Raw genomic sequence first — 24,248 nt, 5'->3', positions numbered from 1 at the left:
CCAGCCTGATGTCAGTGGTCCCAGTAAGAGCTCCCACTTCCAGGCTGCTGATGCCAGCTTAGATCTCCCATGAATCCTTTCCATTCCCCCCCTGTCCAATGCCAACTGGGGGACAGTCTAAACCTGGGATAGAGGCTGAGCCTCCTCTGACTAAGATGAAGTCATTCACCTGGGTGGGAGGGGGTGTCTGACTCACCCAAGTGTCTGAGGAGGTAAGAGGCCTCGATGGGGGGGGGGGGTAGAGATTGCCCTCTTCTGCACCCGCCCCGCCCCTCACTTCACCCCCACCTCTAATCCCAAGGGCACCTGGAACAATGTGGGAGGGCAGGCCACTCCTGCCCACCTGCCTGCTCCATCCCCCGCAGACACACCAGAAAGGTTGTCCCTGAGCCCGGAGCCCACACTCCAGTGGAGGCCTGAAGGGCGTCAGAGGGGGGGTGACCAGCAGAGTCCCCCAGACATCATTCTGTCTCCTCCCCCCCCCCCCCCCAGCGTCCCAGCCTCCGCAGCCTGGCCCACCCTAGCCCTCGAGACAAAGGCAGAGCGCTCGAAGGAAGACCCGGGAGCTGCCGCTGGGGATCTCCAAGTATCTGGACCTGGGGGAGCTCTCCCTGCACACCCAGCAGCCTGACAACTGGCACTAGGCACCAGGACTGGGTGGGGGGCGCAGACGAAGGGAAGGGGCGCCCTCTCCACCTCCCCTCCTCCTGCAGGGCGCCGGTTCTCCCCACCCCCGGGTCCCTCTGACCGTGCCCCTTGCCCCCGGCTCCCCATCCGCCGGTGCCCCCCGCCCTCACCGAGGCCGCTGATCTCTTGGCGGAGGCCAAGGCGCCTCCTCTCCTCGGCGATGGCCCGCAGCATCTGCTGCAGGGAGCGGTCGCCGCCTCCGTCCCGAGCCCCGCCGGCCCCCGGGCCCTCCGCCGGCCCCTCTTCCTCCTCCTGGCTGGGCTCCGCGGACTGGATCGGGCCGGGCGTCCGCGACGAGGCCATGGGCTCATCGCAGGCGCGGGGACCCAGGGAAGGGGCCCCCGGAGAGGCCCGAGTGGAGGGGACTCCCGGGAGCGCCGAGGGGGCAGGAGGGCGGACGGGCCTCCGCGTTCCGGGGCACCGCCTTGGGAGTTCGCGGCGTCCGGAGTCCGGCCCGGCTTGAGCCCGGCAGCAGAGGTGGATGGACCGGCAGCGCCCCACTGGGGGGGAAGGGGAGGAGGCAGGAGGGAGGGGAGGGGGAGGGGGAGTTTTCACCGCCCCGCCCCTCGGGCCCCGCCCCGCCCCGCCCCGCCCCAATCCCTCCCTGCCCCAGCCCACTCTGCGCCTGCGCTAAGGGAGGAGGGCGGGGACAGGACGATAGCCACCTCCCCAGTCCAACCTTGGCGGACTGCCCCGCCCCCGTGCCGGTGCCCACATGGTGCCCGCACCGCGGCCAAGGGTCTCAGTTTCACCCACCGAGAAGCACCGCCCGAAGCTTGGATGAACGATCCCAGAGGCTCGAAGAGCCAAAGGCTGCGAAGCGAGCTCTCAGTTTTACAAAGTTACCAGGATGGTTGCTAGGATACAAAGTTACCCCTGCCTCTTAGGACCTGTGGGACCTTGTCATGTCAGTACAACCTCTTGGTTGTACTCCTAGAAACTCTTCGCCCATTCCTGGGCCTCAGTTTCCTATTCTGTTGAACATTTGGAAGCGACTTGGCAGAGGGTAGAGACTAAAGGGAGCCCACCCAGGACAGGGTGACCCCAGATTGCTTGCCCTTTGCCCTCCAAACTTGCCCTTCCATCTTTAAACAAGTGACCATGGAGCTATTTCCTGAGAGCCCAGCAAAGCCTTTTCAGCAGACCCCCAAATCAGCCCCTCTATGGGGGAGGAACCCAGAAAACACAATTTTGTATCTAGAGGATCCCAAAGGCAGAGGGTGGGCTCCACCTTTTTTTGGTCTCCTAAGGGCTGGCTTTGGCACTGCCTGACTGACACTGGGTGGTTCTTTTCTGGTCAACCTTTGCTGATCCAGTGGGTCTACCTCAGGAAGTTCACCAGGCTTCTCTGAACTCTCCCCAACTGTCTAACCTCCAGGTTTGCACCAAACTCCCTCGCTTTTTCTGCCATTCCGATCACTGGACACATCCTGTTGACAGTTATCTGTGAATGTTATTATTTTGTCACCCAGCAGGTTTTTGGGATGCCTGGGAGAGGCTCACAGTGGTGATCTCTGGGTCAGAGGAGATGAACACTTGTAAAAGGAGATGAACACAAGTATTTTCTTGCAAAAAAAAACCAAAACAGTCCTTTTCTCATCAGCATTCTGCATGGAGACAGCCTAGTGCAGCAGCAAGCACCCTAGCACCCCCAAGACAGCCTACTAGCACAGGTTCTTTGATCTGCTTTATACAGGAAAGATAGCTTCAAGGGGGTTAACAGTTCTTTAATTAAACATGTATGTCATTCACTAGTTCAGGAGAAAGGTCAACACCCTAACGTGGAGAAAATATAAGCAGAGAAATTAGCGCAAAGATCAACAGACAGGGTATTTACTGTCTGAACAAAGTAATGCAACCACCAGATGAAGGAGCATCGACATCTGAGTAGTCCAGGGGCTCTTACTGAATAGTTACTCAGAGTCCCTTCCAGGGAATCAAAAGGTCCTTCTCATAAGCAAAATGCCAACCTCCCAGTATATATAACAAAGACTCAGCTCCCAATTAACTGAGAGCCAATGGGTACGAAACCCACTAGACTCAGAACAGCTGGGAACTATGAGAGTTCAAAGGAGATCAATCCTCCAGATGTTTTCAATGAGCCTGGGAAACTGAACTCCAGCCCTAGGGGGAAGGGAATCATTGAGAGGAGCTTTCAAAGCTACATTGAGTGACCATTTCCCATCATTGTGGCCAGTGAAACCAACAGTGATGAGTGTGAAACTAGACCTAGGGTGGAGGCTTGGCCCCTTATTCGTGGAGAGCCACAAAGCCCCCAGCCTTCCCTGAGAGTAAGTGACTCAGGATAGTCTAGGAGGAACCAACTCACCTTCCCCAAGGAGTCAGGAGCTGGAAGGTCTGACACATGGATGTCCTCCCTCTCCCTCAGGCACAATGATCAACCACAGGAGGTGTTCCTGGAATTCAGACTCCCTCCCTCACCTTCAACTTCAGAATCCCAGATCCCAGCTCTTCCTACAAGCCTCTCCCAATCCCCCTACTTGATGGCTCTCTTTCTCCTGAGTAGATGGGCTAGAGTTAGAATAAGACTTATAAATGGGTGGGGGAAGGGATGGGGAGTGATGGGTGAATAGATCTGGGGGAGTGGGGGATGGATGTTGTTCCTCCTTCTTGAAGAGGATCATGATGATACCATGACATGCAAGTGAATTGGATTTAAGTGAAGCAGGGTTGTGTAAAGTCACCAGCCTCACTTTCTCCTCCAGAGCCATCTGGGTCCAGTGGCCAGACATAGATCAGGATGGCCATAAATATGGCCAGGAATGAGGGATGGGGGGATGGATGAACAGGTAGGTGGAAGGATGGGGTCTGGGGGTGGATATTTTACTATTTTCTTCAATATGTAGATTTTGTGATCAATAAAGTACAAATTCATTAAAAGCACTAGAGAAGTTTTTTGTCATCATGGATTTTCTTCATCAGCACAGAACCTACCCTGGTACAACTTTGACCCCAGGGAGGTCTCTTGAACATTTGAGGTTGACAAAGGGTCTTATTACTCTCAAAAGCTGGGAACTACTGGCCTAAACAAGGTAGATTAGAGGCAGCATGAGCAGGCAGAAAGAACCCCAGACTTCGTCAAGTCAGAGGGCCTGAGCTTGAGCTAGTTGGGTAGCCTGCCTGAGCCTCAGTTGCCTCTTCTATAAGAGGCTAATAACTTGTACCACCCACTAACAACTCATCTGTCCTCATACAACTTACTTTGTTTACCACAATGGCAGAAGGTAGAGACCCCAGGCATGGACCAGCCTGGCCTTGGCCATCTCTTGGTCCATCCCCAGCCAGTACAGGGACCTCTCCCAACACAGAAACACATTGGGAGGAGGAGGGGCCCATCTCAGTCCTGGAGGGAGCCTTGGGACAGGTTTGACCAATGATTAGTGAGCTCTCAAAGGGCCTCCTCTCCTTCCCCCTTCTCTCTTCCTCTCTTCTTGGTGAAGCTTTGCTATCCTCGGAACTAGAAAGGGCCTGGCAGTCCTCTGTCCTCTGGCTCTACTCAGAATCACTATGATTCTAAATCATAGGAGGCCTGAGCAAAAAGCTTCCTTTCCTGATCTACCCACAGCTCCTTCTTTATTAGGATTACTAGACATTTGGCACAGTGCTGGGAATACAATTACAAGCAAATAGGAGGATGGGATGTCTTTTAAGTCTTCCAGAGGCTTAAATTCTGAGGGATAAAGATAGAACATCTGAAATGGGGGTGAGATGGGGGGAGTGCTCCTAAGGGGTGTCTTTTTGGCCTGTTATGTCTGTAACAAGATAGTTTCAGGAGTTGAGGTCTATAGCTTGACCTCTGGATTATATATGGTCACCGTGGGAATCAGTACATAATAGTTCTGCTGCATGAGATAGTCCTGTTCATACAAGGGAAATTCTCCAGAGGTCAACTTGTTCTTGTAACAGGGAGAGATAGCTTACCTCACTGGGGCCCACTCACGAATTATTGCTAGGTATAGTGTCCTTGAGCCGGGGAGAAAACTGCTAGGGATAGTGTTTGGAAGATAGGGAGAAATGTGATCTTGGAAGTGGGGTCTGAGCACAGGTACCCAAGCACAGGTACCCATCAGATTCTCTGAACCTGTGCATCTCACATTTCCTTTGAGCTGTTTCAATTCTGCTTTGCCCATAGAGCACAGCACCCTTTCTGATGTGGGCACATCGTGCTGAGTGGTCCTGTGCCAGTGTCTCCCATGTTGCACAATCAAATCCATAGTACCCGAGAGTGACTTTGAGAGTATCCTTGTACCACTTCTTCTGATTCTGTGATCGCCTGCCCCATGTGAGTTCTCCATAAAATAGTCTTCTTGGCAAGCATACATTTTGCATTCAAACAAGGTGGCTAGCCCATAGAAGCTGTGTTCTCTGAATCACAGTTTGAATGCTTGGCAATTCAGTTTGAGCAAGGACTTCAGTGTCTGGTACCTTATCCTGCCAGGTGATACTCAGAATCTTCCTAAGACAGTTTAAATGGAAACGATTCAGTTTCCTGGCATGGCACCGGTAGATTGTCCATGTTTCACAGGCATACAACAATGAGGTCAGTATAATGGCTTTGTAGACCTTCAGTTTGGTAGTCAGTCTAATACCTCTTCTTTCCCATACTTTTCTTCAGAGCCTCCCAAACACTGAGCTAGCTCTGGCAATGTGTGCATAAACCTCATTGTCAATGTGTACATCCCTGGAAAGTACACTACCCAGGTAAGTGAACTTATCCACAGCATTCAAAACTTCTTCATTTGTTGTAACCGATGGTTCCACGTATGGATGGTGTGGTGGTGGCTGGTGGAGCACTTGTGTTTTCTTGGTGTTATCAGGCCAAAATTAGCACAGGCAGCAAAGAATTCATCCATACTTTGTTGTGTCTCAGCTTCAGAGGCTGCATTGAGTGCACAATCATCTGCAAACAGAAAATCACTCACCAATACTTCCTCCGCTTTGATATTGGCTTGTAGCCTTTTCAAATTGAAGAATTTACCATAAGTACGGTAGTGCCATGTTCATCCTCATTGAAAGGATTTGACAACGTGGCTGAAAACATCATGCTAAAAAGCATGGGAGCAAGCACACAGCCCTGTTTCACTCCATTAGTGACTAGGAAGGCACGAGAGCATTGCCCATTATCCAGAGCCCGGGCAAACATGCCATCATGAAATTAAAGGGATAAAGGTAGGGGGGTGGGGAGGTGCTCCACTGAAACTGTCTGTTGAGGGTCAGAACAACAGGAAAATGTTCAGATATTGTTCCTCATCACCAAATGCTGACTAAAAGCTTGCTGTGGGCAGGGCGCTCCCTCTGCTGGGCAGTTGGAGACAAATGGCTGAAAAATACCACAGTCTCCACACTCTGAGAACTTACCTGGGGCTTGGGATGGGGAGACTGAACTCTGCCTAAGTGAGATACAACGTAGGGTGGGATTAGGACAAAGGAGCAATCCTGACCAGGTTTTCCGAGAAATGTAAGGAGGGAGAGGACACTTTCAGTTGGGGGAAATAAGGGAAAGCTTCCTTAAGGAGGTGGTCCCTGAACCCGGGTATGAAAAGAGCTAAAGAATCTGAAAGATGGAATGAGGAGGGAGTGGCATGCCAGGGGTGGATCGCCTTTGCAAATGCACAGAAGTGGGAACTAGCAGGTAGAGTTCCAGAAACAGTTAGGCCAGTTTGGCTGCAACACAAGAGAAGAGAAATGGGGGTGGGGGGGAGTCTGGAAAAGGAGGTGGGAACTGTTAAAAGGGTTCAGATGTTTGTATTTTATTCCCAAGACAATGAGGAGTCTCTGGAAGTATCTGAGGAGTGACAGGTCAAGCCTGGAATTTAGGGAGATTCTTTTGGCAGTTGGGAGGTGGGAGGTGGGAAAGAGATGGGAAGCCTGAGACCCATTAGGAGGGTGACTGTTGTGGGGGAGGGGACTGGGGCAGATGAAGGGGGCCTGGTAGGTGCAGGGGGCATGTGGGGGGAGAAGAGGGGGAGTGGAGGAAGGGGGAGAATAAAGAGTCGGGGAGGAGGAGTAGGGAGGAGGGCAGCGCTGCGCTGGGAGTGAGCTCAGCCTTGGAGCCCCATGCTGACTGTATTTTCCAGACCACAGCAGGCAGGACAATCCTGTGCCCCCTCTCTCCTGGGTTCAACCCTGACTCCCCAGGTCCTTGGAAATGGCCAAGATGGGCCGGCTCTGGGTCAGGCATCAGGAATGCTGGCTGCTCCCGATGTGTGTGGCTACCCAGTGACATCAGCTGTAGGAAGAGAGAGATGAGCTCATGTTCCTATTTAAAGAGACATAGCCCTTTTGTTGCCTCCTCTCTGCCTCTCTCTGCAGTGTCTGCAGACTTTTGGGAGCACTGTCAAGCTGCCCTTCAGCCGGGACCAAGCCTTACCTCAGCGGTACAATTGAGGCAGGGTCTCTGCTGCCAGGTCTAGAAGGCACCTGGACCATGCCATGTGACTTTAAGTAAATCCCTGACCAGCACTCACTGGTCCCTCAGGTCACTTCCAGAGACAGTAAAGAAAGGCTAGAGAAACTGCAAGGGCCCTGCAACCCAAGGTGACCAACTCAGGGCCACAGAGCAAGTGCCCCAACATCCTGGGTTCCATTTGACTCAAATGAATGTAGCCCCTTAGCCCAACAAATCAAAGGAGAAAGCATTTGTAAAGCACTTGGCATAATGTCTGGCTTCCCCCCAGCCCTAAACCCACCTTGGTCCAGAAGGTTCAAGACTTGTTTTTCTTCTTTTAAAATATACCAGCCCCTCTGATCCATAACATGATCACTGAAGGCTTAAAACATTGAACTCACAAATAAACAAAGGCTCTAGATGGCCAATGCCCTGGGTGGGGGTGGGGAGACAAGGACATCCTTGCAGACTGGCAGGAAGGTGAAACCAAAGGGATTCCCTATAATGCCCCTTCCTCATAATGCCAGTCCTCTGAGAGTCAGAGCCCCTAGTAGGGCTGTGAAGCAAGGGTGGGACTGAGCTCACCCAGGCTTCCAGCCTCCACCCCAGCCCCAACCACCTTGCCAAACCCTCTCCTACCTCTTACTGGGGGTGCAAGGGGCAGTAATCCAGTCAATACCACCATGAGGCTGTTGTTCCTAGAAAGGAGCTATCAGTCCAACTCCCTATTGGCAGATCCCCAGACTGTCCTGCCCTGGCCACCCTGCTTCCCCAATTTGTGCTGTCTCCCCCACAGAATGGGAGTGGTGAAGGGGGCCTCACCTCAACAATTCTCTGAGCTCCACCTGGGTCACTAAGCTGGCAAAATATCAACCTCCAATCACAAGCTGACTGCATTTTCCTTCATAGTTGGTTACTTAAAACACAAATGTTCCTGAAGCTTTGGTGGTTGGGCCACCCCCATGGAAGCAGGGCTTGGGTCACAGCTATGGCTCTGTGGAGCTGGGATGGGACAATGGGGGTAGATGGGGGTGCTGACCCTGCAGGGGCTCTTCCCATCCCATGGGGGCAGGTGGTGGGGCTGCTGGTAAGAGAGATGGGTATCTCCACCATGATCGCTCCTCTGGATGAGAGATGTAGCCCCAGGCTTAGGTCTGGCTGGGGGTGGGGGCAGTGTTATTCTAGAGGTTCTTGGGTTCAGATTGCTGGGTTGGCTCCTTCATGCTCCACAGGAAGATGGTGGTGGTCAGTCAGGGTAGTGGTTTGACTTCCCTTGTGTATGCTGTTCCCAGGCTCTCCCAAAGAGGGACTTGCTGCTTGAGCAACTCTCTAGACATCTTCCTTCTACCACCTACCGCCCTCCCCTTTCCTGGGTTTGGGGCTGCCTAGAGAGGATCTTCCCCAGTTTTCCACCAGAGGGCATCCCAGGTCCAGCACTGAGCTGATAGCACCCAGCCTCTTCCATCCTAAGGGATGATCTGCCTCCAATGCCATTGTACATGGGGGAAGCTGAGGCCTATTGAGGGGGAAGAGACCAGACCATGGTCATCCAGAGATTAGCCAACATTTGAATTCAGATGGATCCAGGATCCTCATAGGGTAGGGCAGCTGGAAGGAGGAAGGGAAACAAGTCTTCGGAAGAACCAGGAGAAGAAGAAAGATTTGGATGCTCAGAGGACCAGCCCCTCTAACCCTCCAACAACTGGCCACTCAGCTTCTGCTTGCAGATCTCAGGGACAGGGAGCTTACCACATTCAGAGCTAGGGCAGTCTATTTTTGGATGGGTTAAAATGGGAGGGAATCAGTCAGTCAGTGAGCCAGCAAGCAATCATTAAGTGCCTGGGAAATCTCTCCTTAAATCAAGTTGAGATTTGTCTCCCTATAAGTTCCTGCTGCTCCTAGCTCTCTCCTCTCGAATCCCTTAAGGTGCAGTATCATAGAATCTGAGGCCTGGAAGGGGCCTTAGATTGCGACTAATCCAGCATCCCAAAGAAGCTGAAATGCCATGCACAGCACGTTGCCTGATATGGGGATCTGTCTATGTGTGCTGGCATACCTCTAAGGATGGGGAGCTCAGTAACTACCGAAGCTGGTGAAGGGCATGTTTGGTGGAGATCATTGCAGCAGCCACCCACATGGTCTCCGTCCCCCCAGATCTCTCTCCAGTTTCAGCCCTACCTTCATATTGTTGGCAGAACTGAGCAGGTCCCCCTCCCCCTCTCAATAAATTACAGTGCCTGCCTATTGTTGTTCAGTCTTATCTGACTCTTTGTGACCCCTGGGGTCACAGAAGAGGAGAGGGATCAGCCTTGCTGAACATTCATGGCTAGTTGGTATCACCTGGATGGAGATCTGGCAAAGGAGACTGAGACAGAGGAGTCAGAAGGTCAGGAGGGGAACCAGAAGAGAGCAAAGCTGTGAACAGTGAGAGGTGGAGGGAGAGACAGGGGTGGAGAGACAGAGATAGAGGGGGAGAGACAGACAGACAGAGACAGAGGGGGTGAGACACAGATAAAGGAGGAGAGACAGGGAGAGAGATAGACAGAGACAAAGGGGGAGAGACAGACAAGATAGAGGGGGAGAGATGGGGAGAGACAGACAGAGACAGAGGGGGAGAAACACAGACAAAGGAGGAGAGACAGAGGGGGAGAGAGACAGAGATAGAGGGGGGAGATACAGACAAAGGAGAGACAGAGGGGAAGAGACAGAGGGAGAAAGACAGGCATGGGGGAGAGACAGAGACGGAGGGGAAGAGACACAAAGGAGGAGACACAGACAGGGGGAGAGACAGAGACGGGGGAGAGATAGGGACGGGAGGGAGACAGAGGGAGAGAGACAGACAGAGACAGAGGGGGAGAGTTAGATAGAGATAGAGGAGGATAGATGGGGGAGAGACACAGACAAAGGAGTAGAGACAGAGGAGAAAAGACAGACATACAGAGATGGAGGAGGAGAGACAGAGGCAAAGACAGAGATAGGGGGAAAGACAGACAGAGACAGAGGGAGAGAGATAGACAGGGACAGAGCGGGGAGAGACACAGACAAATGAGGAGAGACAGAGACAGAGGGGAAGAGACAGAGACAGAGGGGAAGAGACAGAGACAGAGGGGAAGAGTCAGAGACAGAGGGGGAGAGACAGAGTCAGGAGTCAGTGCAGCTGAGTTGCAGGGGTAGAGAGACAACCACTGCTGCTGTCATTGGCCCAAATAGGGCACCAGCCCCTAGCCCACCCTGAGGCTGCCTGAAGGCCACAGATCCCTGCTGAGGTGGCAGGCCAAGGAGCTGGGCTCAGGTGTCGAGGAAGGAGGAGAACAAGAGAAGGGGCTTTCTTCATGGCAGAGCAGGGCAGCTCTAGGCACCTTGGGTCCCTGTTTGTCCTGTGTGGTCATCCAGGGAGGTCTTGTGTGCTGGGCTGGGTTGGAAGCTTCCTGAGATTTGGCCCACAGAGTCTGGGCTCACCTGAAAGACACAGCTCAGAAGGGGCTGTGGAGGAGGCTATTCCTACGTCAGGGTCTGTGCCAGAGAATTCGAGACCAGGGATGGAAGCCAGAGTTTCCAAAACAAATTTGGCCACAGAATATTTTAGGAGCTCTATAAGCCATCAGTGTTGGCCCAGGGAGTCTGGGGGATGGATATTGCACAGATAAGAAGTCAGGGCTGGTCCTACTTTGGAGCAAGGTACAAGCTGCTTAGGGGAAGAATTTCAAATGCCCCATTCAGTACAGAGTTTCTGACAATGACCCAAAAGAACTTCTCTGTAACAGTAAGATCCTGAGTATCCAGAGGCCCTGCTGCTTTCTGTCCCTCAGGTTTTTCTATGGACATGGCTGCCTCCTCATCTAGCCTAGGCCAGAGACTCCTAGGGTTGTTAAAAAGTAACCAAGAAACACTCCTGGCATGTAAGGTCAAGAGGGTAGATGAGGTAAAGTCATCATGCTAAAGGGCAGAACAGTGGGCAGGGGGGAAGGCAGAACAGGGGCCCTGAATCATTAACTTGACTCTACGAGCAGGGAGGGTCCTCTGAGGCATCTAGTCCAACCTGTCTGGGCCTCCCTGGACACAGAATCATGCCACCACCACATTACCCAGATTGAACTGGAGAATAGATGAGCAGTCTCTGGGACAGCAGGTGACTTTTTGCCAGGAAGAGCTTTTTGGTAGGTTTTTCAGTTCCTGGGACACTTGACCTAATGGGAGTAGATCTCAGCCTGCTGGTGGGTTACAAGTTTTAATTTCCCTCTTCCTGACCATCTAGCATCTTGTTTGGATGGATAGCGCATTTGGCTAAAAAAACGAAGTTGTCTAGAAACAAGCTTTTGAGCTGATATTTCAAGGAGGTCCCAACCAGACCTTCAGGACCATTGATGAGAGGCAGAAGGACAAAGCCCCTCCCTTGACAGAGGAAGGAAGGGAAGGAGGGAGGAAGGAAGATGGGAGGGAGGAAGGAAGATGGAAGAAGACACCCTTCTTCTCTCCCATCCTCTATCTGCACTTCCATAGCTCTTGCCCTCTGAGTTTACAATCTGCTGCAGCAGTAAGCTCTGATTTTCTTCATTTTATAGAGCAAACTGAGGCTTAGGGAGGAAGGAAAGACAGGCCCTGACTTTTCACCATGGCTCATGCTGTCTGCCTCAGAGGAACATGTGCCTGTTGTCTCCATGCAGACTGTGAGCTCTTGGAAGGCAGGGGCTGCTTCCTTTTGTCTTCCACCCCTGGAACCTGGGCCATAGCAACACCTACCCAGCGAGGGGAAGAGAGGTTCCTTGTGAGGAGGGCAGCCTCTGACTGTTTCTGCTTATGCTTTAGTCCATCAATCAATCCAGCTCAAGGTGTATGAGTGATGGTACCAACCAATCAACCAATCAGCAAGCATAATTTACGGCTTACTGTATGTCAGGTACAGTGCCAAGCCACGGGGCTACAAAGAAAGAAAAATGTCCCTGCCCATAAGGGGTTTCTATTCTAACGGGAGAACCCACACACCATACACCCAGAGTAAAGGGCTATCCCCAGAGAGCAGGTGATGTCGGTTAAACCTTGTCACACACATTTCTAACCCCTGAGCCTCCCTTCTGGCATGGTCTAAGCATAAGCTCACTCCTCCCATGGATGCTGGGTCTATTTGTGGGAAGGAGTGAACCAGGTTCTTGGGATAACATTTTTGTATTAACTGACTTTCCCATGTTGTTTGAGCAAACACCTTTGGTAAAAATGACTACACTGGGCACTCAGGACCCACAGTAGGAGAAGCCCAGTCTCTGAGAGGTATCTCTAGAGTGGGAGTAGCTGTCCTGTCTATTTGAGCAGAAACAGGAATGCTGCTATTTCTCCTCCTCCTTCCCCTCCTCCCCCTTCCCCCTCATCCTCCTCCTTCCCCTGCCTTCTTCCTCTTCCTCTTCCTCCTCCTCTTCTTCCTTACCTCACAAGTCCTAATGTAATCCCTTTCTTCACTTAGGGCAACATATCCTCACATATGAGTTCTCTGTCCATATGAATGTAATTTTTGGTCACATATTTTGCAAAATATTGGGTTGGGGAGTTAGTTTTTTTATATGAAGTTAATATTTTATTTATTTGTAAAAAACTGGGACAATTTACTTTTTGCCCTGTGGGAAACAAGGCAGATCTGTTTTTACAGAGTCATATGAAAGGTCAGAAACTTGCACCCAGGCCTGATGAGCTGTTTAAGGGAAAGCCTATCAGAGGGGAGATCATGAAGTCACATGGCCAAGGGACAATGACTCGGGAGATTCAAAGTTCAGAATACTATAATAAGCTTGTCTTAACCTGACTGTATGTAGTCTTTCCAGTGGCTATGTTGGAAACAACTACTTGCTCCTTCAAGAGAAGCAATGCAGAAAGCCTTCCCTCCTCTAAACTCCATTTTAATAAATTTTCCTTGATACCTTTTTGTGTGTCAAGTGATTCTCTAACAATTTGGTGCTCAATGTGGAGCCTGCACTCATTGGCTTAGACGAAGTGAGATAAAATTTATGGGATGAACACTCCTGTAAAAAAAATTACAATCCTTGTAAGTTAGATCTACTCCAGTTCAAGCATGTGACATTGGACCATGGGTAGGGAGTTCAGAGGAACTGGAGAGCAACATTTGGTGGCAGATTAGGTGAGCTAGCATACTGGGCACCCCAGAAACTTCTACTCTGGGTCAGGCTTTTAGTGATGGATTAAAGTTAAGTGTGGCAAACTCTTTGTTGGTCATTATTCCTCTCTGGAAGTCTCCTAATTGGCCTAAAGCTAAGGAGAGAACTTGGACAGGATCCAGAGAATTCGAGCCATGGTGAGAAAGAGAGCCCCTGGGGATTTCGGGAGGATGTGATGAACTCCCAGGTCAAAAGCACTATGGTGGTTGCTGGGGCCCAGGGGCACTAGTCCCATCATTGACTAGCATTTTCCTAAGCCACCTGGTGTCTGGATAGACAAATGACCCCTAGGTTCTTGTTTGTCCCTGAGGCTGGAGTGAGTTTATTAGAGAAGAATTTAATCCTTAGAACTGGCTAGGACCAGGTCTGAATTCAAATTCAAATTGATGTGCACAGTGTTTTGTTAAATGTCTTGTCTGTGTTTGTGAAGTATTTCATGCTTGTGGTGTAAGATTGTAAATGCAGACAGGCAACAAGTCTTCCCCATTATCTTCCCCTTCTCCCACCTCCACCTGGAGTAGTTTCAGAGGAGTGAGTAGGGTGGGAAAGAGAGACAGAAGAGAAAAAAATCTTTATTTCTTCATTCAAAAACTATGGCCAAGTTTTTGAATCTTGAAAATCTTTTTCTCTCAGATAGGAGTGAGGCAGGTCATTCCCTACCTCACCTAGGAGAGGCTCTTTTGTATTAGCAAGAAAAAAAGAAGGAAGGAGTCTCAGGCAGTCTGCAGTGAAAGGCTGGATTTTCACTTGATGAGATCTCAAAGCTAAAATCTGTACTTTAGGTGTGAATTGGGTCAATGTATCTGATATTGGACAGTGTGTTTAAAACTGCAAGTTCATTTTGGAATTTCAGAGATTTATTTGGAGACATTGACTCTCTCCAGTTTCTGAAAGATGAAGTGTGAGTATTCAGGCAGTCAATTACTTAATCTTTTGAAACTATGAAGGTTTCTGCCTGGGGAGCCTAGCAATGCCCTGTCAGTGTCCTTAAGTCTCCTCCTGGATCAAAAGCCTTGTCTTAGAATATTGGCATTTTAAGTTAACCTGAGGAGAACAGGTGTAATTTTAAATTATTTGTAGAACTTGATTTGCTTTTCCTGGTTTATAGCCAGGATATGAATGGGATAGCAGAGTATCCATGTGCTCAGACCATATGCACAGGGGGGAGGTTACCTCCCTCCACCCCCATCTGATTTAAAAGCTGGAATGAGACAGGAAGACTTTATCTGGTGGGCCTTGGAGGGGGGAGGGGAGCCAGAAGATGTTTAGTCTCTTTAAGGAAATAGAGTAAAAAAATAAGAGAAAGACTATTCAGAGCTGAGAATGGCCAGCCACATATTCCTTCAAGGGAAGCTTTTCTTTTAAGTACCAAGAGTATTTGACTTAAGAAAAAAAGGCAAAATGTTTACCTTTAGTGATTATAAATCCATATTTGATATGATTCAAGTTAAAATCTGTCCTGAAGGAATACGTAGCAGAGTCTTGGAGTGCTCTTCCTATCAGGATTGAGCAGAAAAAGATATTGTTATTTGGCATTTGTAATTGTAAAGTGCTTGACACAAGGATAGGTATATGTGAAATACAACAATAATCTAATGTAACTATCACAATTTTAAAATTCAGATTTTGTTATATGTAGATTGGGATTTTAAAAGGATGTGATAGAAATCTGATAATTTGACATTTATATTTAGTTACAAATAAACAGAATGCGGGTGTTTGCTATATAATGGTAAATTTTCCATCTGAACTCTTGGATAAAAGACTTAATTTCTGAAGTATCTTATTCTTTCAGAGTGAGTATATTTAGGGCAGAATGAAGAAGCTTGTGAAACATCAGCCTATAAAGTTAACCATCAACCTCTCTGCTTTGTTTAAGCTGGAATGGGATTCCAGTACAAGAGTTAAAAAGTAATAACTTCTGAACTACTTGGCTTTATGGTTAACTTGTTTTAATAGTTAATAGCTCAATCAAATTGGAGATGACTGTCTGAAAGGATGCCAAGTCAATATTTATTTGCTTTTAAGACTGCGGGACTGCCATTTACCGTGCTTTAAGCTCTGATTACAGGAATATGTTGTCTAGGTTGTCACAAAGCCAATTGACACAGACTGCAGGCTGAGATATTTAGGAGAGTTCTGAAGACTCTTAAGCCCTGGTTTCAGCACCTAGTGACCACATGACTGGTCGTCAGATACTGACTCATTCCTGGAATCAAGCAGAGCTAAGGAAGTTTTTCCTTCTGTTAAGATATATGACATTGTCCCTCTTCTTCTTTTATAGCAAAATCTCTATAATCAGATAGTTATATTAAATGATTATCAGGTGATATAGTGTGCCCGATGGGGTTCAGACTCTGGGAGCCTCCTTCAGCTCCCCTGGAATCTTCCCACTTAATCTGGCCTTTCTTACTCAAATCCAATCTTCCCATCTGGGCAGTCTCTGGAAGCCCATGGGCTTTTCATTATCATTCTACTCAGGTTTCTGTTGCAACCCCCACCCCATTCCCCAGGCTGTCGACCACTCCCATCAAGATCTGTATCCATTCCCATACTGCCCCTATCAAGATCTCTTGCCCCACCTGCTTCCCACCTAGGCGCCCCATTGTCTGATATCTCCTGATAGCCTCCAGCTGTTTCCAGCCTTTGACCCTCCTTGGACTTCTCCTCAAGACCCTTCCTAAACCCCTCCTCCCATCACCCTGGACTACCAGACCACCCCCGCCCCCCCAGATCCCTCCTATACTCTTTTCTGTATTTAAGTCCTACCTTGCCTCCATGAAGGCGCTCAGATGCAATCCAGCTCAGACTCTGCCTAGCTGGGATTCTATCTGGCCTGCTTGTTAATACAAGCGTTACAAATGCTTAGGTTCCTTAAGAGGCAACCCAATTTGGTGAATCTTTAATAAACTTTGTTTTCTTTGGTTTTAAGAAGGCTTGAGTCGAATTCATTCGAGCATGACCTGGACTGTCGGTATTTTGGGGTCCCCAATCAGCCCTGAACCTCTTCATGCCCACATGGTAAGGAGATGGTAAGGAGATGAATTACTGTGCAAGGTGATGTGGAGATGCATTCACCTCAATGGGTAATGGCTCATTTTAAGTTTTAAGTAAACTTAAATAGTTTAGATGTTTAAGTAATCCATCTTAATGTTGTTATGTTAGGAATTGTCTTGCTAAATTAATGATGAATTGGTTACATATGTTTATATATGGGTGTGATTTTCAAGCCTGTCCCATCTAAGGATGTATTAAGTATGCTAAAAAGTTTATTTCTGCTATCAAGAAAGAAGTTTTAACTAAAATTATTTTTGCTATAAATCAAGAATTTACAAAAGCATGTTTGTGAAAGGAAGCTTGGTAAATGTGCAAAGACCTTGGTTTTAGAGTGTTCATAATTGTTGTCAATTAGGTTCAAGAGGGTTTTGTGATAAATTGTAAACTGTTTTTAAGAGAAAAAAATATTTGTTGTATAAAGAAATGTTTTGTAAAATCTTTTGTATGAATTTTGGAAGGTCTACCAAAATTTATCTTTGTAAGCTAATTTGCTATATAAAGGTTATATGGGGGTTGGAAAATAAGGGACAAGATAAAGGAGACCAGGAGTTTTATGGCTCCAGGAAGCTCTGTGGTATATTTAAGGCAGTCTCATGGTGGTCTCCTCATTGACCTTCAAAGTCCAGTCATTATTACAGAAGGACTTCTCAAGATCTAATCTGAACTCAGAGCTGCTCAGAGAAAAGATGATACCTCTTTCCTATTGTAGAAGGAAAGGAGGGGTGCCAGCCCCACCCTGGGCCTCTGAGCCTGGAAAAGCTGTCTAGATATAAGCCTCCTCTCTCTCCATAACCCTTTCGCTCGCTGTAGTTGGGATCATTCTCCAAGCACTTGGCTTGGAGGTGCCTTTTGGGCCTGATCTCTCAGGTCCCATTAGTGCAGACAGTTACAAGGCTGTCTTACACTTGTCCTGACACTCCCAGGCCCTGGGTCCAGTAGCTGGAGGCCGTGGACCTGGGCACACCTTCCAAAGCCCTATCTGGAAGGGTAAGTCATAGTCTCTCAATTCTCTCACCACTAGGGAACTGAGAAAACTGTGGGTGCTCCCTTCCCTCTGCACCCCAATGCTCCCTGTCTCCGCCCATGCCTGCAGGATCACTCTTGTCCCCTGGACTGCTGGTCACCAGATTCTTGCAGCTGGACTCAGCAGGACTTCCCTAAGAGCTGCCATTAAGTTAGCAAAAAAAAAAATCATAAATTTATGGGTAATAGTCTTTTGTTTTAAAGTGCTAAGAGCATTGGGCCTTATATTTGCCTGTGGTATGGTTATATTTAAAAGACATTTTGCACCAACTTGGTTTCCATAAATTCTAATCTTTAAGGTTTCCAGCTAATTTATTTTATGAAAGTTTAGTCATTATCCCTTTTAGCATAAGGATGAATTGTGAGCTTTTTTGGGGAAAGGGAAAAAGTTTTTACAAAGAAATGTTTTGCAAAATCATTTTTGTGTGATTCTAAAGGTCTACTAAATTTCCATTTGCAGGCTAATTTGTTGTGATAACTCAATACTGATAACAATTATATCCAAACCTACTGTGAATTTTCTAAGTTTCTCTCCTAGGTTTGTTGTGTCCTTGAATCAGTCTTAAACAGGTTTTTTTCAGAGAAACAGTCACTTTTTTGTGTGTTTCAAGTGTCTCAAAAAAGAGCACTCTTGTGAATGTTGGTCTGAAAGGTTCAATGCCCCACTAATATTTAAGGGGGGGACATAAAAGTGAAAAGTTAGAATCTTGGAAGATTCTGGAGGTTTTGTCATTGATTGTTAAGGAATTTTGAAACACCTCCTTACAACCCGGTCACTCCTTTCCCTTGCATCAAGAGGATATCTCAATCTCTCATCCCAGCAGATTAAGAAAAGACAGTTTCATCCTTCCCCCCACTACATGCAAATTGACCTTCCCCCAACAGGAAAAAGAAAGGAGGGGGGAAGGGGTAGTAACTACAGTCTGAAAGTATCCAGGTTCAGCACATAGCCACAACCCTAGGGAGAGGGGAAAGGGGGATGGGTCAAGATAAAGAAGCCAGCCAGTCATTTTCTGCACTTGGTAAGACAGCCCATCCTTCATGTAATTTTTATGTGATATGGAAATGCAATTGTTCTTGTTTACAGTTAAAACAATTTGTTTAGCACTTATGAAAATTGTAAGTTTGCTGTTTATAGTTTTAATGCTAAAATCTAAAGCAGGTACACTGTATGTGTATATGTGGAAAGGAGTAGTCCTCAGGCTAATCAAAAAGTACAACCCTAGCAGCTCTAAGGAGCTTGTTTGAGTCATGGAGTTCCTATAAAAGGAACTTGCTTTGGTGAGAATTTGAAAATGTATAGGAATGATCTCTAGTGATTGGCTTTTAGGACATATTTAAGATCTAAGATGTAAGCCTTGGTAAAATTTTTGATTAGTAAAACCTGCCATCTGATGCAAAGGCCTCTGGGACTACTAGTAATTGTGTTTTACTCAGAGAGGAATGTGACTGTTACAGGCAGAAGTTTGCATCAAGGGACACTTGTGTCCTGGGAAGGTCCCTGGGGTGGGACCTTCTGGCTCAGTTTCTCCATTATGTTTCTCTGAAAAGGAATGTTTTCCCACTTGACTATTTCAGAGTCTGGTTATAAGGTGGAGATGATATCTAATTAGGTCATTGCTTTTCATCCTTATGGCATGTTTCTATAATCAAAGCATATAGTTTAAGATATAACCACAATGCAAGTAGTGGAATCTTACTGTTTTCAGTTAATTGGGTAAATGGGTACTCTAGTGTGAAAAATAAAATCCCTGAAATAGAACATTCTTTCTGAATGCTGTGGGAATGATTAAATAAAGGAAAGAAAATCAAAGTATTAATGTGATGTTGTATCATTGTTCTATAGAACAAGACTGGGATTCAAAGTTAACTGTAATGTTGAGATTGGGGTACTTGGGACCCCAAAATAGCGACAACCTGGGTCCTGCTCAAATGAATTCAACCCAAGCCTTCTTTCAGCTAAAGAAGGTCAAAGTTTGTTGAAGTTTCCCAATATTGGGTGGACTTTTAGGAAATCTGAGCACTTGTAATGCTAAAACAAGATGTATCTTATCTACAGAAGAACTGAGGAAGGAGTTCAGGGGTGACCCTAGGTGGTCTGGGGTTCCAGGGATGGTCTTGATGACAGTGGCCAGTATCCTGGAGATTTGGATTGACAGGATCAAGGGTGGGGAAATAGAACAGAGATTTGGGAATAGTAATAGGGAAGAACTTATGGGCCTCAAGAGAGTGAGTTCAAATTGGGAAATCCAAGGAGCTTGCAAGGTAATGTTTTACAGGGCCCTTTAAGACAAATGGGACTAAAAACTCTTTTGGGGTAAGCAACAAAGGTCCCGACTTGGAATAAAGTCTTCACATGCTACAAAGACCAATTGGGTAAATACAACTGACTGAATTAATTACTGAGACTAAATCAGAGACATCTTCAATCTGGGGAAAAGAATTTCAGCCTAAGTGTCTTGGAGGCTGGTGACCTCTAGTGATACATGGTACTGATGGGAAAGTTCGATGTTTCTGTTTTGATTTGAATTCATTTCATGAACGTAAGGTGAAGTTAGTGTTTGAACTTATATATATAACTCATTCTTTTAGACTGAGCATGGTTAGAAAGGGATAGAGAAGCTTGAAAAGCAGGTGTAAATCTATTAGAGCAATAATTTATGGTTTTAACAGTAAATTTGATTTTATGATTGTTATTTAATCAGGAACTAGAACATGTATAAAAAGGCATGCAAGTTACCTAAAACTTGCTTTGTTTAAAGATGTTCCTGAGAGTAGAGTCAAGATGGTGGAGTAGAAAGACATAGATACTCTAGCTTTTCCGCTGTAGCCCATAAAATACCCATAAAGAAAGAATCTTAACAAATTCTAGAACAGCAGAAGCCACAAAACAACAGAGTGGAGGAGATTTCCAGCCCAGAGTGACCTGGAAGGCCAACAGGAAAGGTTTGTCACACCAGACTCAGAGCACAGCCCAGTCCAGCCTGGGCCATGTGGCACTGGGAGGAGCAGGACTGGAATAGGCTTCAGGAATGAAATCCCTGGCTGCAGTGGCAGTTCGAAGATCCCTCAACCCACAGGCGCCAAAGGTCAGTGAGAGGGCTTTTTCAACCAGAGCGAGAAGAGAACAGGGTCCTCCCCCAGCCCCTGCCTGAGGTGTCAGCAGAAGCAGCAGCAGAAGTGGGCAGGCATGGGTTCTGGTGGCAGCAGCCAATGTTCATTGTTCCATTGTTGAAGTGCTCAGCTTAAAGCCCTGGGGGAATTGAGCAGCTGAACTAAATCTCAACCTCTAGCCCTGCCAAGGAGTAAACTCCTCTCCCTTGAGTGTGCCACCTTGGAGGAATTGAGATCTTACAGGTCCCCAGAATATACCCTACTCTTGTCAAGGGACTCAAAACATAAGTAACTGGTTGGGAAAATGCCCAAAAAAGGGGAAAAAAATAAGACTATAGAACATTACTTTCTTGTCGAACAGGTGTTCTCTCCCATCCTTTCAGATGAGGAAGAATAATGTTTACTGTCAAGGGAAGAAATAAAAGTCAAGGCTTCTGCATCCAAAACTTCCAAAATAAATATGCAATCGTCCCAGGCCATGGAAGAGCTCAAAAAGGATTCTGAAAATCAAGTTAGAGAAATGGAGGAAAAACTGGGAAGAGAAATGAGAGCGAGGCAAGAAAAGCATGAAAAGTGAGTCAACAGCTTGTTAAGGAGATCCCCAAAATGCTGAAGAAAATAACACCTTTAAAAATAGGCTAATTCAACTGGCAAAAGAGGTCCAAAAAGCAAATGAGGAGAAGAATGCTTTCAAAAGCAGAATTAGCCAAATGGAAAATGAGGTCCAAAAGCTCACTGAACAAAATGGTTCTTTCAAAATTAGAATGGAGCAGATGGAGGCTAATGACTTTGTGAGAAACCAAGAAATCACAAAACAAATTGAAAAGAATGGAAAAAATGGAAGATAATGTGAAATATCTCATTGGAAAAACAACTGACCTGGAGAATAGATCCAGGAGAGACAATTTAAAAATTGTGGGACTACCTGAAAGCCATGATCAAAAGAAGAGCCTAGACATCATCTTTCATGAAATATCAAGGAAAACTGCCCTGATATTCTAGAACCAGAGGGAAAAATAAATATTGAAAGAATCCACTGATCACCTCTTGAAAGAGATCCAAAAAGAGAAACTCCTAGGAATATCATAGCCAAATTTCAGAGTTCCCAGGTCAAGGAGAAAATATTGCAAGCAGCTAGAAAGAAACAATTCTAGTATTGTGGAAATACAATCAGGATAACACAAGATCTAGCAGCTTCCACATTAAGGGATCCAGGAGCTTGGAATATGATACTCCAGAAGTCAAAGGAACTAGGATTAAAACCAAGAATCACCTACCCAGCAAAACTGAGTATAATACTTCAGGGGAAAAAAGTTCATTCAATGAAAAAGAGGACTTTCAAGCATTCTTGATGAAAAGATCAGAGCTGAAAAGAAAATTTGACTTTCAAACACAAGAATCAAGAGAAACATGAAAAGATAAACAAGAAAGAGAAATCATAAGGGACTTACTAAAGCTGAACTATTTACATTCCTACATGGAAAGATAATATTTGTAACTCTTGAAACTTTTCTCAGTATCTGGGTAGTTGGAGGGATTATACACACACACACACACACACACACACACACACGCACACACACGCACAAACATATACACACAGAGAAAGAGAAACAGAGACAAAGAGACAGAGAGCACAGGGCAAGTTGAATAGGAAGGGATCATATCTAAAAAGAATAAAATTAAGGGGTGAGAGAGGAATATATTGGGAGGAGAAAGGGAGAAATGGAATGGGGCAAATTATCTCTCATAAAAGAGGCAAGAAAAAGCTTTTCCAATGGAGGAGAAAAGGGGGGAGGAGAGAGGGAAAAAGTGAAGCTTACTCTCATCACATTTGGTTCAAGGAGGGAATAACATGCACACTCAATTTGGTATGAAAATCTATCTTACACTACAGGAAAGTAGGGGAGAAGGGGATAAGCAGGGTGGGGCTGATGATGGAAGGGAGAGTAAATGGGAGGAGGGAGAAATTAGAAGTTAACAGTCTTGGGGAGGGACAAGGTCAAAAGAGAGAATAGAAGAAATGGGGGGCAGGATAGGATGGAGGAAAATATAGTTAGTCTTACACAACATGACTATTATGGAAGTCATTTGCAAAATTACACATATACAGCCTATACTGAATTATTTGCCTTCTCAGTGGGGATGGGTGGGGAGGGAGGAAGGAAGGGAAGTTGGAACTCAAAGTTTTAGGAATGAAGATTGAGAATTGTTTTTGCATACAACTGGGAAATAAGAAATACAGGTAATGGGGTATAGAAATTTATCTTGCCCTACAGGACAAGAGAGAAGATGGGGATAAGGGAAAGGAGGAGTGTTAGGGAGGGCACATTGGTGGAAGAGGCGATCAGAATCCAAGGCGTTTTGGGGTGGGGGAGGGGAGATATGGGGAGAAAATTTAGAACTCAAAATTTTGTGGAAGTAAATGTTGAAAATTTAAAATAAAAAAAAATAAAGATGTTCCTCAGTCAATGGGAAATTATAGTCATATCTGAAACTGATTATTGAAGCCTGCTATTTTAAGATTTTATGGGACTATTAACTGACTATTCTTCTGAGTCTAACTCCAGGTGTGAATAATAAGAAAGGACATCTGAGTCACTGATCCATTATGCTGGTGAGCCTATGAGATGCTGGTATGAACCACAAACAGGGGTGATCTCATGGGAAGGTTGTGAAAATGACTGTTCACCCTGAGCTGAGGTAGGATTCTCCTGATTCAATTTCCCCACTGACACCTGGCAGACTTTAAGTCTGGCCAAATGCCAGTTGACAATCTACTCCTGCATGGAACTGACATGAAGTTAGAGAGATGTTGTTTCCCTGAAATGTCCCTACTCTTAGTGGCAATTTCCGATAATCAAAAATTTTGTAAGCATAATATCAGATCTATTAAATAATAGATAGGGGAACATCAGAGGTTAAGTCCAAAAATTAAGCTATTATGCTTAGGATTTTAGACTAACAACAATATTAGGGTCCTTTAATTCTTAGTAGTAGTTTGGAGATAATCACGTCAAAGGCTTATAAGGTTAGCATACATAGTCATTATTATTTTTGTCTCATTTGGTTAATGTTAAAAGATTAGTCAGTCTGTATTGTAAAGGTTTTAAAAGAAGCATCACATGACCAGAAGTTGGAATTGTTTTATGATGTGACATGTACTGTATTAAAAATGATTACTTATTGTATTTGTGTATGTACTGGAGCCTGTTATTAATTCCTTCGTGAAATCTTATCATCCTCATGGGGGAAAGGAATAGTGAATTAATGTAAAATGTAAAAACTGGGTTCTAATGTGAATTTCTTAAACATGACAGTTGGCTAAAACTCCATTTTAATAAATTTTCCTTGATACCTTTTTGTATGTCAAGTGTGTATCTAACAGCCCTGTGCGGGTTTCATTTATGATTTTTTAAAATACAGCTCTGAAAAAAGCAGTCTTAAAAAAGCCTTTTGTGTTTCAAGTGGAGTTACTAGACTAAACCTTAAACCCAAATTACTCTGGCTCTCATTGAATGGCTGATAATAACTCCCATCCCCAACCTGGGTGGCTCATTGTTTAGATTTGATGAGTTAGAGTGAGTGTAAATAACAATTTTTTTTTCTGTTCTGGACAGAATTCTGATTTTGTGATGGTAAACTTAGACTTCTTTTGTCTCAGTTCTTACCTAGCCCTTAGTCATTGAATGGGTGTTGCCTCAGACAAACTGAGACCTGGGAAAACCTTAACTCTGAAAGGCCCAGGTCTCCCACTTCAGTCTGTGCTTTCAACCTGTGCCATTTGTCTTGCCATT

General features: G+C 46.2%; 1 protein-coding gene and 2 long non-coding RNA genes across 11 annotated transcripts in view; 1 reads left to right on the top strand and 2 right to left on the bottom strand.

Annotated features, from left to right (window-relative positions):
- The window catches only part of KIAA0930 (KIAA0930 ortholog), a 29,360-nt gene extending 28,143 nt beyond the window's left edge, over positions 1-1,217 (bottom strand). For 5 of the 7 annotated variants that reach the window (XM_072596628.1, XM_072596630.1, XM_072596624.1 and 2 more), the window contains exon 1: positions 798-1,217. In XM_072596628.1, the coding sequence (XP_072452729.1) occupies positions 798-990 (193 nt within the window). In that variant the 5' untranslated portion in view covers positions 991-1,217. The remainder of the gene's footprint in view (positions 1-797) is intronic. The other 2 variants (XM_072596629.1, XM_072596627.1) reach the window with 2 other exon arrangements.
- Positions 1,218-2,492: 1,275 nt separating this feature from the next.
- The window catches only part of LOC140496619 (uncharacterized), a 30,161-nt gene continuing 8,405 nt past the window's right edge, over positions 2,493-24,248 (bottom strand). For 2 of the 3 annotated variants that reach the window (XR_011964349.1, XR_011964347.1), the window contains 2 exons: positions 14,667-14,753; positions 2,493-6,937 (listed from right to left, as the gene is read on the bottom strand). This is a non-coding gene — a long non-coding RNA (uncharacterized lncRNA). Of the gene's footprint in view, positions 6,938-14,666; positions 14,754-16,026; positions 16,199-24,248 lie in introns of those variants that run through there. The other variant, XR_011964348.1, reaches the window with a different exon arrangement.
- Positions 11,113-23,818, top strand: LOC140496621 (uncharacterized). The gene is made up of 3 exons (XR_011964350.1): positions 11,113-11,253; positions 16,190-16,278; positions 20,835-23,818. It is a non-coding gene; the product is annotated as an uncharacterized lncRNA (long non-coding RNA).

This window comes from Notamacropus eugenii, chromosome 3 (assembly GCF_028372415.1).
Source record: "Notamacropus eugenii isolate mMacEug1 chromosome 3, mMacEug1.pri_v2, whole genome shotgun sequence".
In the NCBI taxonomy this organism is placed as follows: Eukaryota; Metazoa; Chordata; class Mammalia; order Diprotodontia; family Macropodidae; genus Notamacropus; species Notamacropus eugenii.
The sequence above is the reverse complement of the archived record's forward strand: the minus strand, read 5'-3'. Positions and strand labels throughout refer to the sequence as shown.